Raw genomic sequence first — 16,413 nt, forward strand, 5'->3', positions numbered from 1 at the left:
TTCTAAACATTTCTCCAAAGAAGACAGACATACAGATCACCAACAGACATATGAAAAGATGCTCAACATTGCTAATTATTAGAGAAATGCAAATCAAAACTACAATGAGGTATCACCTCACATTAGTCAGAATGGCCATTAGGAACTCTACAAATAACAAATACTAGAAAGGGTGTAGAGAAAAGGGAACCTTCCTATACTGTTGGTGAAAAAGGTAAATTGGTACAACCACTATGTGGGGAGAGGAGGGCCACTCAAGAGGGAAGCGATATATGTATACTTACGGGTGAATCACGTTGTTGTACTGCAGAAACCAACACATTATAAAGCAATTTTCCCAATTAAATATTTTTTTTAAAGAGAGAAAAAAAAAAAACACCTAAATGATTCTAAGTGTGCTGACAGTCAAATCAACACTTGTACTAGTGAGTATAAAGGTCTTGACTCAGATTTCATCTTTGTAGTCTATATTAACTCTTAAGGATACATCAAATCCCATAGAGGCCAACTCTGAATGCTTTCACAAAGGAATAACAATGACAACCAGTCATCAAAACCAGAACCTATGAAAATGTAACCAAAAAGGGATATATATTCTACAACCAGTGCACTAAATGTATTGTAATATTTGTGGTAGGTTGCTACAAAATGGCCCCCAATAAACCATGCCCCCTTGTGCGCACTCACGTACATTTTCCAAATCATTTACAAATTACTTTGCTGCTCCTCTTACCGTGAGGTAAAACCTTTCTCCTCCTCCACTTGATCCTGGGCTGCTCTGGTAACTCGTTCCAGCCAAGTGCACACAAAAGGGACATCATGTGACTTCAACGTGACTTCAGAGCCTAGGCCTCGACAGGTCTTTCAACTTCCACCCTTCCCTACTAGAACATTCCCACTGCCCAGTTCGGAAGTCCAGGCTAGAATCCTGAATGATCAAAGACCATGCAGACAAGTCCCAGCCACCATGTCCCTAGGTGGGCGTGAGGCTGTCTCAGACTTTCCAGCCTCATCCGCCTGCCTGGTACGAGCAGTGCTGTAACTCAGGCAAGACAGCAGCACAGCCATGTGAGTGGGCAGGGTCCACTGACGCATCATGAGGTGACCGCCTGCTGTAAGACAGTAAGTTCTGGGGGTATTTATTAGACAACAAATATGCAACTGATCTGAAAGTAGAAGGCCACAGAGGAATGAATCAAACACAAAACAAGAAGCTGTATGATTTTGAAAATTTTATTTTCTGAGGGTAAAAACTACAAAACTGAATAAAGGAAAAAGAAATCCTGAGAATCTGATTTAGTAGTCAATCCTTTTAAAGTCATTAAGTCTAAATATAAGTGCTTTAAGTTCATGTTCACAAAACTAATTATTGGATTGGCCAGAAAGTTCACTTGGGTTTTTCTGTAAGAAAAACTATGGAAATGCTATGGAAAAACCCAAACAAACTTTGGGCAATTCAATGTAATGATATAATGAATTTGCAAGGGTTTTCTGTATGTGTCAGAGGGTGTAAACCTCCTTACTACAACCTAATTCTATCTGTTCAACATAAACTTTTAGATTAAACTGGAGTGGTCTTTCCCAAACATAGTAGGCTTATATCCCTGTGGTGAATGTGGAACCACTGATTTCAGGGAAGTTAGCATTCAATCATGTATTTCATATCCTTTGGCAACTAGAAAATGTTAAAGTGCTTGAAAGATGGACTCTACGATGATGTCCAGGAAGAAGACTTATTACCTACTTAGGTACCAACAAAGATATTTAAGAGTTAGATTTGCACTGTTAAAATCTGTAGATTTGCATTGTTGAGGCTGATCTTCAACTTTGCATAGTTCTACAGTCATATTGTAATTTGCATTCCTGCTGCATCAGAGGAAGCTTAAAAGTACTTCTACTTTCTATGTCAGGATAAATTTTGAGAGCATGATTCCACTGATCTCTACATTTAACAAGTTTCCTTCAGTCAACATCCCTTCCTATCTCACAATACCATCCACTCCCGGCATCCAATTATATATTTTGGTAAGTGCTTAATAAATGATTAGTCTCTAGAGATGAGGCGTTTCCATCAGTTGCATCATGTCATGGAAAGCACGAAAAACCTGCTGAACTAGCTTCTCTGCATCAGTCTCTGGACATGATTTCCAGGCTGAACAGGACACAACAAACCTGCAAAGTACAAATAATAAATGATTAAGTACAACAACATGTCATTATGAAAAGGCTCCAAGTGGTAGCAGTGAAGAAAGCCATGACCTTTGTTCCACCTGGCTATTCATATACGAAATAGGATTGCTTGCTCACTATGGGCAAACGTAACCTGATACAATAGAAAGTAATGCCACATTTTTACATGTAGCACAACACCTAATTTACCTTGTAACTAGAGCCTAAGGACAAAAGGGAACGAGAAACTAGTCAGAGGGTGCTCTGGAGTGAGGTCTTAGTGTGCTAAATAAACTCGCCTCTTCCTATAAAAGACCTTCCTAACATGCCACAAATGGGATGAGTTAAATGCATTCATGCCACTGTCTGCAATAAAACTTGAACTATTTTTAAAGAATACTTGAAGAGATTAAACAAAAATAATAAAATAGAAAAAGAAGGGTAAGAGGAGAGAAAGGCTGTTTCTAGAAAAGCCAGAGAAACTCTTGAAGCCGAGATATGCCCTCCACACTATGTCCTTCTAGAAGCTCCTGGTGAAGAAATCCTCTATGTAGTAGCTGATAAAGGTGGCCCCAGGAAGCTGAAATAAATAGGAAGAAAGCCTGGCTCTTCGAGGGCTCAGAGCAGAAATGTGGCTACTAATTAATTCTCTTGGAACTAGCTTTCCCCTTTACAGACACACGAATTTTCTACACCAAAACATGCATTATGGTCAAGTTAAAATCAAAATGTTGTATAATATAAATCTATGGATGACCATGCGATTTTCACATCACTGAAAATTAAGACAGGAAAGTAGGTATCTTTGACATGTACTTTAGATTACGCAGAATGAAATAAAAATGTGTTCCGGCCTAGTATATAATAATGAAACCAATGTTTGAGTGGATTATATTTGCTGAAAGATATACAGGAACCTACAGAAAGTCCTGCCTTGCTTTCACTGGCGATTCATGATCAGTAGGCATTTTCTAGCTATACTGTACATACACCTCTCAAATATTTAGCAAAAGCTAAGTATTTCTTCGCAAAGAGTAACAATTTTTATTTATATGTTAAATTTTTTAAAAAATTCAGTTACATTTTTAAACGATAGAAAGAATAATCATTCCTACATGCACAATTCACCAAAGAATATGCACAGATGCCAATAAACAAAGAGAAAATGTTTTGCTTCATATGAATTCAGGTTAGGTTATATTTTCCTATAAAAATTTGTACAGACTGCTTTATAATGCCTAAAGTTGGCAATGATGTGATAAAATAAGAAACACTAACTATCATATTATAATTTTAACGAGAAAACCTGGAAATAGTAGGGAAGTGGTTTAATTATGGAAATCCATAAGACTAAACCTCAGATATGTAGATGACATCACTCTAATGGCCAAAAACTAAAGAGCCTCTTGATGAAGGTGATAGAGCAGAGTGAAAAAGCTGGCTTAGAACTCAACATTCAAAAAACTAAGATCATAGCATCCAGTCCCATCACTTCACGGCAAGCAGAAGGGGAAAAAGTAGAAGCAGTGACAGACTCTCTTTTCCTGGGCTCCAAAATCACTGCGGACAGTGACTGGAGCCACGGAAGGAAAAGACGCTTGCTTGCTCCTTGCAAGGAAAGCTATGACAGACCTAGGCAGTATATTCAAAAGCAGAGACATCGCTTTTCTGATAAAAGGTCTGTATAGCCAGATCTGTGGTTTTCCCTGTAGTCATGTACAGATGTGAGAACTGGACCGTAAAGAAGGTTGATGCTTTCCAACTGTGCTGGAAAGACTCTTGAGAGTCCCGTGGACTGCAAGGAAATCAAATCAGTCAATCCTGAAGGAAATCAACCCTGAATATTCATTGGAAGGATTGATACTGAAGTTCCAATACTTTGGACACCTGATGCGGAAAGCCAATTCACTGGGAAAGACACTGATGCTGGGAAAGATTGAGGGCAAAAAAAGAGGGCGGCAGAGGATGAGATGGCTGGATGGCATCACTGACTCAAGGACTTGAGTTTGAGCAAACTCTGGGAGATAGTGAAGGACAGGGAAACCTGGCGAGCTGCAGTCCATTGGGTCACAGAGAGTCAGACACAATTCAGTGACTAAACAACAAGACTAAATATTACTCAACCAAAAATACCTCAAAGCATATTTAATGGCACTGAGAAATGGCTGAAATAATATTGAGATTGAGAATGCAATTCACAAAAAGGATGCTTAAATACTTATGATATGATCTACATTTATAAAAAAGCATATGCTATAATCTATGCACATTATAGATTAGAAAAATAATGTCATGTCTTATAACAGAAATGTTAAATTTGTTCTTATATTTTTCCATATTTTACAAAATATTTTTAACAATGAGCATGAAATACACATAAAATAAAATGCTATTTCAAAAATAACTTTCTCTAGGTCACACATTTGCAAGCTTAACACTGAATGAAAAATTCCTTTCAGAGAATTTCCATGTATTTGGGGTATATACACAGTAATGACTCAGAAATTGAGTACACCTTGAGCTCTGACTTGTTTTCTGAGCTCCAAACTCATATATCCAACTGCCTACTGGCATATTATCTTGTATATAAATACAGATTATAATTAATTCCTATATTAGCAGAAATTTTGAAGTGACCATGTACAAAATGAAATTATTACTTCCACCCTAACATGCCCATTTCCCCTCTAGTTTTCTCCATCCCAGTAAATGCTGCCATTGGAATCAGTAATCCGTCAATAAGTCTTACTGGCTCTACCTCCAAAACATCTCGCAAACCTCTCCACTGCCCTCCACCTTCAGTATCAACTGCCTTGTTCAACATACACACCATCCATGCTTCCTGATTTCTTTCATCTCATTCTTGTTCATATTACTATCTACCTAATTTATATCGCATATAACAGCCAAGGGTCCTTCTCAAATGTAAATTAAACAAGTAACTTTAATAGTTTAAATTGGTAAAATGCTTCCCGTTACTTTTCGGAGGAAATCCAAACTCCTTACCATGTTACAAGGCCCTACTTCAATGGAGCACCCCAACCAAATCAGTACCTGCAGGAATACTGTTTCTAAAGCTCTCCAGGTAATTCTCGGATGCATTCAGGGTTGAGAACACTGCCCTTCCTACCAGTTTTAGCCCTGGTCTCCCCTTCTTCTATCTCTTCTTCTACCAACTTCCCACTCAATTGTTAATGTATAGCCACACTGCCCCTTAATATTCCAAGCTCTTCCCTATCCTCAGACTTCTGTGCTTCTATTAAACACAAAGTCACTGGGAAATAGGAATGAGCACAACATGTTGAGCTGGAGATTAAAAAAAAATTAAAAATCATGTTCTTACAGGCTTATATTCTAGGAAGTAAAGATAGATAATACACACATACACACACACTGGGTGGTTATAAATGTCACAATACAACAAGTGTGTGTGGAGAAGGGGGACTGCTATTCTAGGTAATCAGGGAAGGCCTCTCTGATGACAGCCTTTGAAATAAGGGGATCACCTTGCACATACTGCGGAAGAGACTACTAAGAGGAGGAAATCACAACTGTGAGGGCCCCGAGGACAGTGCTTTCCTGGCAGGTACAAGGTAGCCTTTGTGGCTGGAGTGGAGGCAATCAGAAGCACTGCAGGAGACAAGGTCAGAGGCAGACGAGAGCAAGATCATGAGGTCTCTCAGGAGGACTCTGGATCTTGTGTGACTGAAAGGAAAAGCCCTCGGAGGGTTCTGAGTAGGAGAGTATGACCTGGGTTCCATTTGGTCATCAGGGCTGCTGCGCTGAGAATGGTCTGCAGGAAAGGAAAGGCGAAAGCAAGAAGAGCGCCGAGGACCTGCTGCAGAGCGAGCAGGGGACAGGTGCTGGAGGGCTGTCCTAGCGATTCATATGATGAATTCCTTCACACCCTCGACATCTCAGCCTCATCAGCCCTCCTCAGACACGTCCCCTGACCACACACTACATAAAGCAGTGCTCTGTCTCCCCGCCAGTTTGTTTCTATGACCACAGTGACGCAATTATTTCCTCTGCAATATTCATCATTATTTGCAGTCACCCTACTTCTTTGTTGCCTTTTGTTCCTATTTCCCATGTGAAAACTACAATCTACAAGAGAGGGGATCTTGTCTGTCTTGTGTCCTGAGCACCCAAAACAATCTTCGGCACATTGTAAGTTCTCACTAAATATTTCCTGAGTGAGTGAATGGAAGTCTCATCCCAGGATCATGAAAAATGTATTTTTTCAAAAAGTCAAAGCCCTGAGGCCATATCTGGCCTAAACTCTTAGCCCTGCATGCAAGGTGAGACCCACGGCTTGCCAGGAAATATGCTACAGTCTTCAGTTTTCTCTGTATGTGATGATGATTTTTGACTTCTGCCTATTACAAAAAAGGATAATAAGATCCATGTTTAAGCTTTATCATTAATTTATAAATTAATGTATAGAAACTGCAAATATGACTATGGGAATATGCCATCTAAGACTTAGATGGCAACAAACACAAGCACCTCGGGTATACACAAACCACTCTTGACATGGAGGCAGATAATTAAATTTTGAAAAAAATAATACTAAATTCTTTAAAAAAGGAAAAGTAGAAAACCAGTATTTTAGAAAGTGAAACATGTCAGACATACCATTACTTCCATTTTTCACATTCCACCTGAAATGTCTCTAAGCCTGCTCTCTTCTTATTCACACAGTGCTAAATGTAGCCTCATTATTTTAATTCCCTGACCCAAGCTCTTACAAAAGAAACAGCCAGACTCTATGAATGGGGACCTTCCAAGTCTTTGTCAATTCTTAATTATCTTGTTCTCCGCCTCTCTCTTGCCAAGTTTTAGTATTTTCTTTCTCACGCTCCAAAAATTTAAGTCAAAGCCCATACAATAAAAATGGAATGCATCTGAAAGGGTAAACCATCCTTTCCTGAATGTAAATTAATTTACCTTGTCTCTTGTCTTGGTATCATTGCTGTTGTCTATGACTGTACTAACAACCACATATGTACAGACCGTCAGTTTTTACCTGAACTTAGCATCAAATACCTGAGGCAGAACAAGTATGGTAATATGTGTACCGATTTTGGAGGATGATGATGACATGGTCACCGAGTCAATCTTGAAACAGTGTTGTGCACAAAACACCTCAAGGACTGATTTCACCAAAGTCTCAAAAGCAGGAAAGAGAGACTAATTATGCATCAAACACCTAAGTGGTAAAAAATAACTGCCCATGGAGCAAGTGACAGATGGTAACATCAGAATCATAGTGGAGGGAAGACATTCAAACAACAAAAATGAGCACAGTAAGAATGAAAAAGAGCAGCCTTACCTGTCATCTCTGATATGATAGAAGAATCCATAGCCATTGTGCACCATGGGAGCCACCATGCCCTGGACTCTTAAATAACCAACCAGACTGGTTGAGAGAACAAAGTTTCCACCTCCTCCACTGTACAGCACAAAGAAAGGATATTTTACTAGGCTTACAGAGGCTTATGTTGTTTCTGAAAAGCTTTTAACATCCAGGAAGAAGAACTGCTGAGGTGACAAGACACCGCTTTATGTTACCTCCTGGAGAAGAGGGGGTCTGTGAAGAGTTCTGGAACAGGGAGGCCTTCCTCCTTTGCTATGAGTGAGAGGCCTAAAAGATGACGGTCAAATCCTGCAATAGAACCCCAGACTTGAAGTTAGAAGAGTTTCCTGCACAAGAGAATTTTTTTTTGAGTGATAGTAATTCCAGTGTAAGTACCTTTTCCAGTAGAACAGTCTTTCATCATTTTATTATGTTTTGCAAAAGCTTCTAACATCATGTGCTGCTGCTCAAGAAGCTGTATTAAAAATCAAGAGATACTTTAATAACAAACTGTACAGAAACCAAACAGAAAAACCTGAGCTCAAAGTAATTAGAATTTGGGTAATATAGAAGAGAAAAAAGAAAGATTTCAAGAAAGACCTTGAGACACATAATTTTTGTGTCTTTTTACACACTTCTATTGCCTTTTTTAAAAAAATGTATTTTATATTGGGGTATAGTTGATTAACAATTTGGTGTTAGTTTCAGGTGCACATCAAAGTGATTCAGTTCTACATATACATTTATCCATCCTTCTTCAGATTCTTTTCCCATTTAGGTTATTATGCTCAGAATACTGAGCAGGCTTCTCCTGGCTTTATGGTAGGTCCTAGTTGGTTATCCATTTAAAATATATCAGCGTGTTCATGTCAATTCCAAACTTCCAATCTATCCTTCCCCCCAACCCTTACCCCCTCTTCCACTGCCTTTTCCTTCCTATATGCTCTGAAACTTATTTCCTTTCCAGAACAAGAAAACAGGAACTTGTGGGTAGCACTAAAGTCATATTAACAAGTATAAAGACAAAAGCAATTTTGATTTCAAAGCGAAAGCATAGTTGTACAAAAAAGATAATTAAGCAGCTCCATGAAATTAAAATAAGGTAACACATATATAACTAGGTGCTTTCCTGGTGGCTCAGTGGTAAAGAATCTGCCTGCAATGCAGGAGACAGGGGTTCGATCCCTGGGTCAGGAAGATCCCCTGGAGAAGGAAGTGGTCACCCACTCCATTATTCTTGTCTGGGAAATCCCAGGGACAGAGGAGCCTGGTGGGCTACAATCCATGGGGTCGTGAAGAGTCAGACACGACAGTGACGAAACAACAATATATAACTATTTCTATCAAGACTAAAGAAGCGAATGCAATACCAAAACAGCAGTGAGAATGTACTACCCTTTTGTGGTAAATGCTTAAAAGTGAGTATGAAACAAAACAAAACATATAAAGCTATATTGGTTCTAATATAAAAAAAAAATCTCATTTCAAAAACGTTCAACCACATCAAGAAAAGTTTCCTTGTAAAGGCGTTTGGGAACAGTCTGCATTGTACGGGTGTTATCTAAAGGCAGATCAACAGTAGTGAAATACTCAGGTGTGGGAAATTACTTTGCCTAGAAGATGATACAAATGGGCTTATCAGGTCTTCCCTGTTTCTTACTCTCTCCAAATACATACTTCACTGGCAAATGAAGAAATGTTTGACAGTTCCCAGGAAAAAAGGTTTGAAAATATTTTACTGATTCAGGGATTTGAAGAAGCTAGTTATGCAAGGATCAGGTTTCCTTTAGAACAAACAACTTATCTTTTTTCTTTTTGAATACTCACACTGGTAGAAGGATTCTGCATAGATTGGCACCAATTGACTGCTTCTACGGTACATGGTCGCACAGTCTCTGTACGGCCATGATAAAATAATCTTGTCATAGCTGTTTCATAGCAGCAACCGGGACTGTAAGAAAAAATGAAAACGAAAGAGAATGTATCATGAGAAAGAAAACACTATAATGTTACTACAAAGAGTTTACCTAGTAAAGCTGGCTTTGGTCAGAGATTAAGTTCTATGATATAGACTGCAACTGAGATTTTCAATAACAAGAGGATATTTTCAACAGCCAAGAGCAAAAACTACTCAGGCTTGGTATAACAAATGTGTCAAAGGCTGCCATCAGGTTGTATGCTTTGGTGTCTGTGGTAGGTGGCCTCGAAGATGCCTCCAGTGGTCCCTGCCTCCTGCTCCTAATGCCCTGGTATAACCTCTCACGTTGGGTGTAGGATGGCCTCGGTGTCTTCTTTCTAACAAAAAGAACAGGACAAAAGCAGGGAGAGGTCACTTCTGAAATCAGGTTACAAAGTGAGCTCTCTCATGCGCTCTCACTTCCTCACTCTGAGGAAAGCCTGCTGCCATGCTGGGGGCTGCCCTGTAGAGAGGCCTCTAGACTAGAGCTTGGGAGGAAAGGCACCTCACTAATAACCGTGTGCGTGAGACTAGACGTAGATCCTCCTGCAGGAGTGCCTTCAGGTGAGGGCATGGCGCTGGCTGACGCCCTGACTGTAACAACTGAAGGCAGAGGCATCCAGCTAAGCAGCGCCTGGCTTCCTGACAGAAAAAGCGAGATGACAAGGAAGTGTTTTGTTGTTCCAAGCTACTAAGATATTGGGTAATTCGTTACATAGCAATAGAGAAGAGAGTGCTTGGCCTTTCCTTCCCTTATACAGAGCTTGAATGACTGTAAAATTAAGTAAAAGCATTATTTAATAAGTTTCCCTTTCCTAGGCAAAGGGTCCTCAAACCTCTGGGATCTAATGCCTGATGACCTGAGGTGGAGCTGATGTAATATTAGAAATAAAGTGCACGATAAATGTAATGTGCTTAAATCATGTTGAAACTCTCTCTCCCCTCTCCCCATGGAAAATCTGTCTTCCAGAAAACCCATCCCTGGTGCCAGAAAGGCTGGGAACTGCTGCCCAAGGATGATGACTATTTTCATGGGTTGGAGAATGATAAAAATGATATAATAATTTTTGGTACAAAGCTCTCTTTCCTGGTGATAGGAATTCAGTTAAAGCAATCAAATGGAATTAGAGTAAAAGGTCTGCAAGTGGGCACTAAAAGGGGTCAAATGCTTTTTTATTTCTTGGTCATGCCACACAGCTTGTGGAATCTTAGTTCCCTGACCAGGGATCAAACCTGGGTCCATGGCAGTGAAAGCACCCAGTCTTAACCACTGGACCACCAAGAAATTCCCTCAAATAGTTACTGGGCCTCCTCTGTTCGGTGTTTCTATGAGACTATCTCCCCGAGCTGAAATAGTATCTTTTCAAAATGTGAAGGAGAAAGTGTAAGTAACAATCTAGGGACTTCCCTCCTGGTCCAGTGCATAAGACTTTGCCTTCCAATGTAGGGGGTGTGGGTTTAATTCCTGGTCAGGGAGGATACCACATACCTCCTGGCCAAAAAACCAAAACAGAAGCAATACTGTAACAAATTCAACAAAGACTTTAAAAACGGCTCACATAAAAAACCTTTAAAAAAATTAAAAATAAAGGCAGTAAGAATGAATGAAAAAATATCACTACTCAGCAACTTGTAATGAAATAATAGAGATCTTGGTAATGATCATCAATGGCCACTAAAACCATTAGGTAAAAATATCAAGGAGGAAACTTTATAATGGATGTTGGCTTAAAAACTGAACAGGATATGATAGGAAACAAATAAGATGAACTATTTGATTTACTGTTATAAAAAATAATAAAATTTACTGATTACTATTTTCAAGTTTCCAAATCTAACTATCCATTTATAGGAAACATGGGAGACAGAGCAAAAATGCTTAACGGTGTTTTTACTTAAAGGAAAAATACATAAAATAGTAATAAAAATTTATGTTAATGAACACACAATGTAAAAAAATGTAATCTGTGACAAAATAAAGAGGACAGCACCATGATGGACAAAAGCACAGCGTATATTACTAAAACTAAGCTGGTATTATTCAAACTAGGTTGTTAAGATGTTAAATGTAATTTCCAAGGTAGCCATAAAGAAAACAGCTTAAAAAATAGAGACAAAAAAGACAGGGAAATCAAAATGGTACACTACCAAAAAAAAAAAAATCAACTAAATACCAAAAAAGGCAGGAATGAAGGAGTTGAGGAACAAAAACACATAAGACCTACAGAATACATAGCAAAGGGGCAGAATTCTCCCTCATCAGTAATTATCTTAAATATAAATATATTAAACTCTCCAAAGGTAGAGATTGGCAATATGAACAAAAGCATAGTCTACATACTATCTTCAAGAGATTTGCTTTAGATATGAGAACAGTTCAGTACAGTTCAATCGCTCAATCGTGTCTCTTTGCGACCCCATGAACCGAAGCATGCCAGGCCTCCCTGTCCATCACCAACTCCCGGAGTCTACCCAAACCCATGTCCATTGTGTCGGTGAGGCCATCCAACCATCTCATCCTCTGTTGTCCCCTTCTCTTTCTGCCCCCAATCCCTCCCAGCATCAGGGTCTTTTCAAATGAGTCAGCTCTCTGCATCAGGTGGCCAAAGTACTGGAGTTTCAGCTTCAACATCAGTCCTTCCAATGAACACCCAGGACTGATCTCCTTTAGAGTGGACTGGTTGGATCTCCTTGCAGTCCAAGGGACTCTCAAGAGTCCTCTCCAATACCACACTTCAAAAGCATCGATTCTTCTGGCTCCGCTTTCTTTATAGTCCAACTCTCATATCCATACATGACCACAGGAAAAACCATAGCCCTGACTAGACAGACCTCTGTTGGCAAAGTAATGTCTCTGCTTTTGAATATGCATCTAGGTTGGTCATAACTTTTCTTCCAAGAAGCAAATGTCTTTTAATTTCATGGCTGCAATCACCATTCACAGTGATTTTGGAGCCCCAAAAAATAAAGTCAGCCACTGTTTCCACTGTTTCCCCATCTATTTGCCATGAAGTGATGGGACCGGATGCCATGATCTTTGTTTTCTGAATGTTGAGCTTTAAGCCAATTTTTTCACTCTCTTCTTTTACTTTCATCAAGAGGTTCTTTAGTTCCTCTTCACTTTCTGCCATAAGGGTGGTGTCATCTGTATATCTGAGGTTATTGATATTTCTCCCGGCAATCTTGATTCCAGCTTGTGCTTCCTCCACCCCAGCGTGTCTCATGATGTACTCTGCATATAAGTTAAATAAGCAGGATGACAACATACAGCCTTGACGTACTCCTTTTCTTATTTGGAACCAGTCTGTTGTTCCATGTCCAGTTCTAACTGTTGCTTCCTGACCTACATACAGGTTTCTCAAGATGCAGGTCAGATGGTCTGGTATTCCCATCTCTTGAAGAATTTTCCACAGTTTATTGTGATCCACACAAAGGTTCTGGCATAGACAATAAAGCAGAAATAGATGTTTTTTTGGAACTCTCTTGCTTTTTCAATGATTTAGCGGATGTTGGCAATTTGATCTCTGGTTCTTCTGCCTTTTCTAAAACCAGCTTGAACATCTGGAAGTTCACGGTTCACATATTGCTGAAGCCTGGCTTGGAGAATTTTGAGCATTACTTTACTAGCATGTGAGATGACTGCAACTGTGTGGTAGTTTGAGCATTCTTTGGCATTACCTCTCTTAGGGATTGGAATGAAAACTGACCTTTTCCAGTCCTGTGGCCACTGCTGAGTTTTCCAAATGTGCTGACATATTGACTGCAGCACTTTCACAGCATCCTGTTTTAGAATTTGAAATAGCTCAACTGGAATTCCATCGCCTCCACTAGCTTTGTTTGTAGTGATAGTTCCTAAGGCCCACCTGACTTCACATTAGGTTAAAAATAAAAGGTTGAAAAAAATGGTAACCAAAAGGGAGCTGGAGTGGCTACAGGTTTTTTTTTCTATTTGGAGTGGCAGTATTATTATCAGACAAACTGTATTTTAAGTGAAAAGCTGAATGAGACAAACAGGACATTATATACTGATGAAAGATATAACTCATCAAGACACAACAACTATAAAAATACATGTACCAAACAAGAGAGTTCAAAGATACATGAAGCAAACTCTAACAGAATTGAAAAGAAAACTAGACAGCTCTACAACAACAGTCACAGACTCCAATATCCAACTTTCAATAAAGGATAAAACATGTAGACATAAGATCAACAAGGAAAGAGAAGGCTTGAACAACACTGTTCAAGGCTTGAACAACAACTACACCTAAAGACAGGGGCTTCCCCAGTGGCTCAAAGGTAAAGCATCCACTTGCAATGCAGAGATGCAGGTTCAGTCCCTCAGCTGGGAAGATCCCCTAGAGAAGGGCATGGTAACCCACTCTGGTATTCTTGCCTGGAGAAACCTATGGACAGAGAAGCCTGGTGGGCTACAGTCCATAGGGTCACAAAGAGTCAGACACAACTGAAGCAATTTAGCGTGCATGTGTGCAAAAGACAGAATGAGAATATGCCACTAAGAAATAGTAGAATATAAATTCTTTTCAAGTACACATGGAACATTCACCAGGATAGCCATATATTAGGACACAGAATATCTCAATACATTTAAAAAGACTGGAACCATACAAAGTATCTTCTTCAATGACAATAGGATGAAGCTACAAAGCAACAGAAGAAAGACTGAAAAATTCACATACATGTAGAAATAAAACAACACACTCTTAACCAACTGGTAGGGAAGAAATCACAAGGTATATTAGAAAACACACTGAGATAAATGAAAAGCAGAACAGAACTTACCAAAATTTATAGAATGAAGCAAAAGTACTGTTCAGAGGGAAATTTATGGCTCTAAATATTTATATTAAAGAAGAAAATCTCAAATCAGTAAATTAACTGTACACATTAAGGAATTAGGAAAAAGAAGAGCCAACTAGACCCAAAGCCAGCAAAACAAACAAACAAACAAATTAAGACCACAGTAGACATAACCAAAATACAGATATGAAAAACAAAGAAAGTGAACTAAACCAAAAGTTGATTCTTTTCTTTGTAAAGATCAACAAACTTGACAAGCTTTTAGCTGTACTGACTAGAAAAAAGGGAGAAGACATCAATTATTACAATAAACTGTGAAAGAGAGGGCATTACTACTGACTTTACAGAAATAAAAAAGCACCGTAAGAGAATATTTTGAACAACCATTTACAATAAACTGGATAACCTAGATGAAATGGACATATTCTGAGGAATACACAAATGAGCAAATCAAACTCAAGAAAAAATAGAAATATGACAGGTCGTATAACAAGTAATGAGATGAATCAGCAATCAAAAACCTCCCTACAAAGTTCTGGACCAGATGGCTTTACTGATGAATTCTAAATTTTAAAAAAATCAACCACCAATCCTTCTCAAACTCTTCCAAAAACCCAAAAACACTAGAGAGGAGGGACCATTTCCTTACTCATGAGACCAACATTACCCTGATACCAAAATTAGGCAAAAACACTGTAAGAATAGACACTACAGACCGATATTCCTTATGTCCAAAATCCAAATATTATCAGTCACATCCAACTCTTTGGGACCCCATGAACTGTAGCCTGCCAGGCTCCTATGTCTATGGGATTCTCTAGGCAAGAATACTGGAGTAGATTGGCATTTCCTCCTCCAGAGGATCTTCCTGACCCAGGGATCAAGCCCATGTCTCCTATGTCTCTTGCATTGCAGGTGGATTGTTTACATGCTGAGCCATCAGGGAATAGATGCAAAAATCCTATCCACTTTACTAGCAAATTGAATTTAACAGCAGATTAAAAGGATGATACAGTAAGTCTCCTACATATGAACCTTCAAGTTGCCAACTTTCAAAGATGTGAACGTGTGTCCACATCAATCATGTAAGTTAGTTCATATGTCTGGCGTACACTGTCATGAGCGTGCATCCTCTGCAAGTGGTTGTTCAAACTGCCCTCCATCTCCTATTGCTAATGATCCTTCAGCTCCACCATCTCCCCATCTCTGCCTCCTCCAGTCAGTAACTCTTCCTGTTCACTCAATGCCAGCCTCCATATGCCAGCTGTTGCACTGTACTACTGCATTCTTCAAGGTACTGTACTGTAAGATTAAATGTTTTATTTTTTGTGTTTGTTTTTTATATATTATTTGTGTGAAATATATAAACCCACTGCAGTACAGTACTATACAGTTGACTGTGTTAGTTGGGTACCTAGGCTAACTTTGTTGGACTTACTACCAAACTGGACTCACAAATGAACACTCAGAACAGAACTCATTTGTATGTAGGGATCTTACTGTACACCATGACCAAGTCAGATTTATCCCACGAATGCAAGGATGGTGCAACATATGAAAATCAATGTAATATACTACATTAATAGAATGAAGAAGAAGACCTACATGATAATCACAATTGACACAGAAACAGCTTTTTATAAAATCTTGCACTCTCCCATAATAAAAAGTGAACAAAGGAATTTCCTCAATATGATAAAGATTTATGAAAAACCCACAGTTAACACCATACTCAGTGGTGGAAAACCAAAAGCTTCCCAGCAAAGATGAATAATAAGACAAGGATGCCTGCTTCTGCCAATTCTATTCAACATAGTACTGGCTGTTCTAGCTATAAAGAAAGAAAGAAAAGGCATCCAAATCAGAAAGGAAAAACTGAAGCTATCTCTATTCACAGATATCTGGTCTTATATATGGAAAATGCTAAAGAATCTACAAAAAAATTGTTGGAGCTAATAAATGAATTCAGTTTTTTAAGGGTATGAACTCAACATGCAAACATCAGTTGCATTTCTATACACTAGCAATAAGTAATCTGAAAAGTAAATCAAGAAAACAATTTACAATAGCATCAAAAAGAACACTTAGGACTAAGTTTACCCAAGGA

The 16,413-nt window shown here is 38.9% G+C and overlaps 1 protein-coding gene across 1 annotated transcript in view; it reads right to left on the reverse strand.

Moving 5' to 3' along the window:
• Nucleotides 1-1,312: 1,312 nt before the first annotated feature.
• CROT (carnitine O-octanoyltransferase) overlaps nucleotides 1,313-16,413 on the reverse strand; it is a 50,386-nt gene continuing 35,285 nt past the window's right edge. The window contains exons 14-18 of the mRNA XM_052638824.1: nucleotides 9,356-9,479; nucleotides 7,925-8,003; nucleotides 7,744-7,837; nucleotides 7,505-7,624; nucleotides 1,313-2,172 (exon numbers count right to left, since the gene is read on the reverse strand). Of these exons, the coding sequence (XP_052494784.1) occupies nucleotides 2,052-2,172; nucleotides 7,505-7,624; nucleotides 7,744-7,837; nucleotides 7,925-8,003; nucleotides 9,356-9,479 (538 nt within the window). The 3' untranslated portion in view covers nucleotides 1,313-2,051. The remainder of the gene's footprint in view (nucleotides 2,173-7,504; nucleotides 7,625-7,743; nucleotides 7,838-7,924; nucleotides 8,004-9,355; nucleotides 9,480-16,413) is intronic.

This window comes from Budorcas taxicolor, chromosome 4, assembly GCF_023091745.1.
Source record: "Budorcas taxicolor isolate Tak-1 chromosome 4, Takin1.1, whole genome shotgun sequence".
Taxonomy (NCBI): Eukaryota; Metazoa; Chordata; class Mammalia; order Artiodactyla; family Bovidae; genus Budorcas; species Budorcas taxicolor.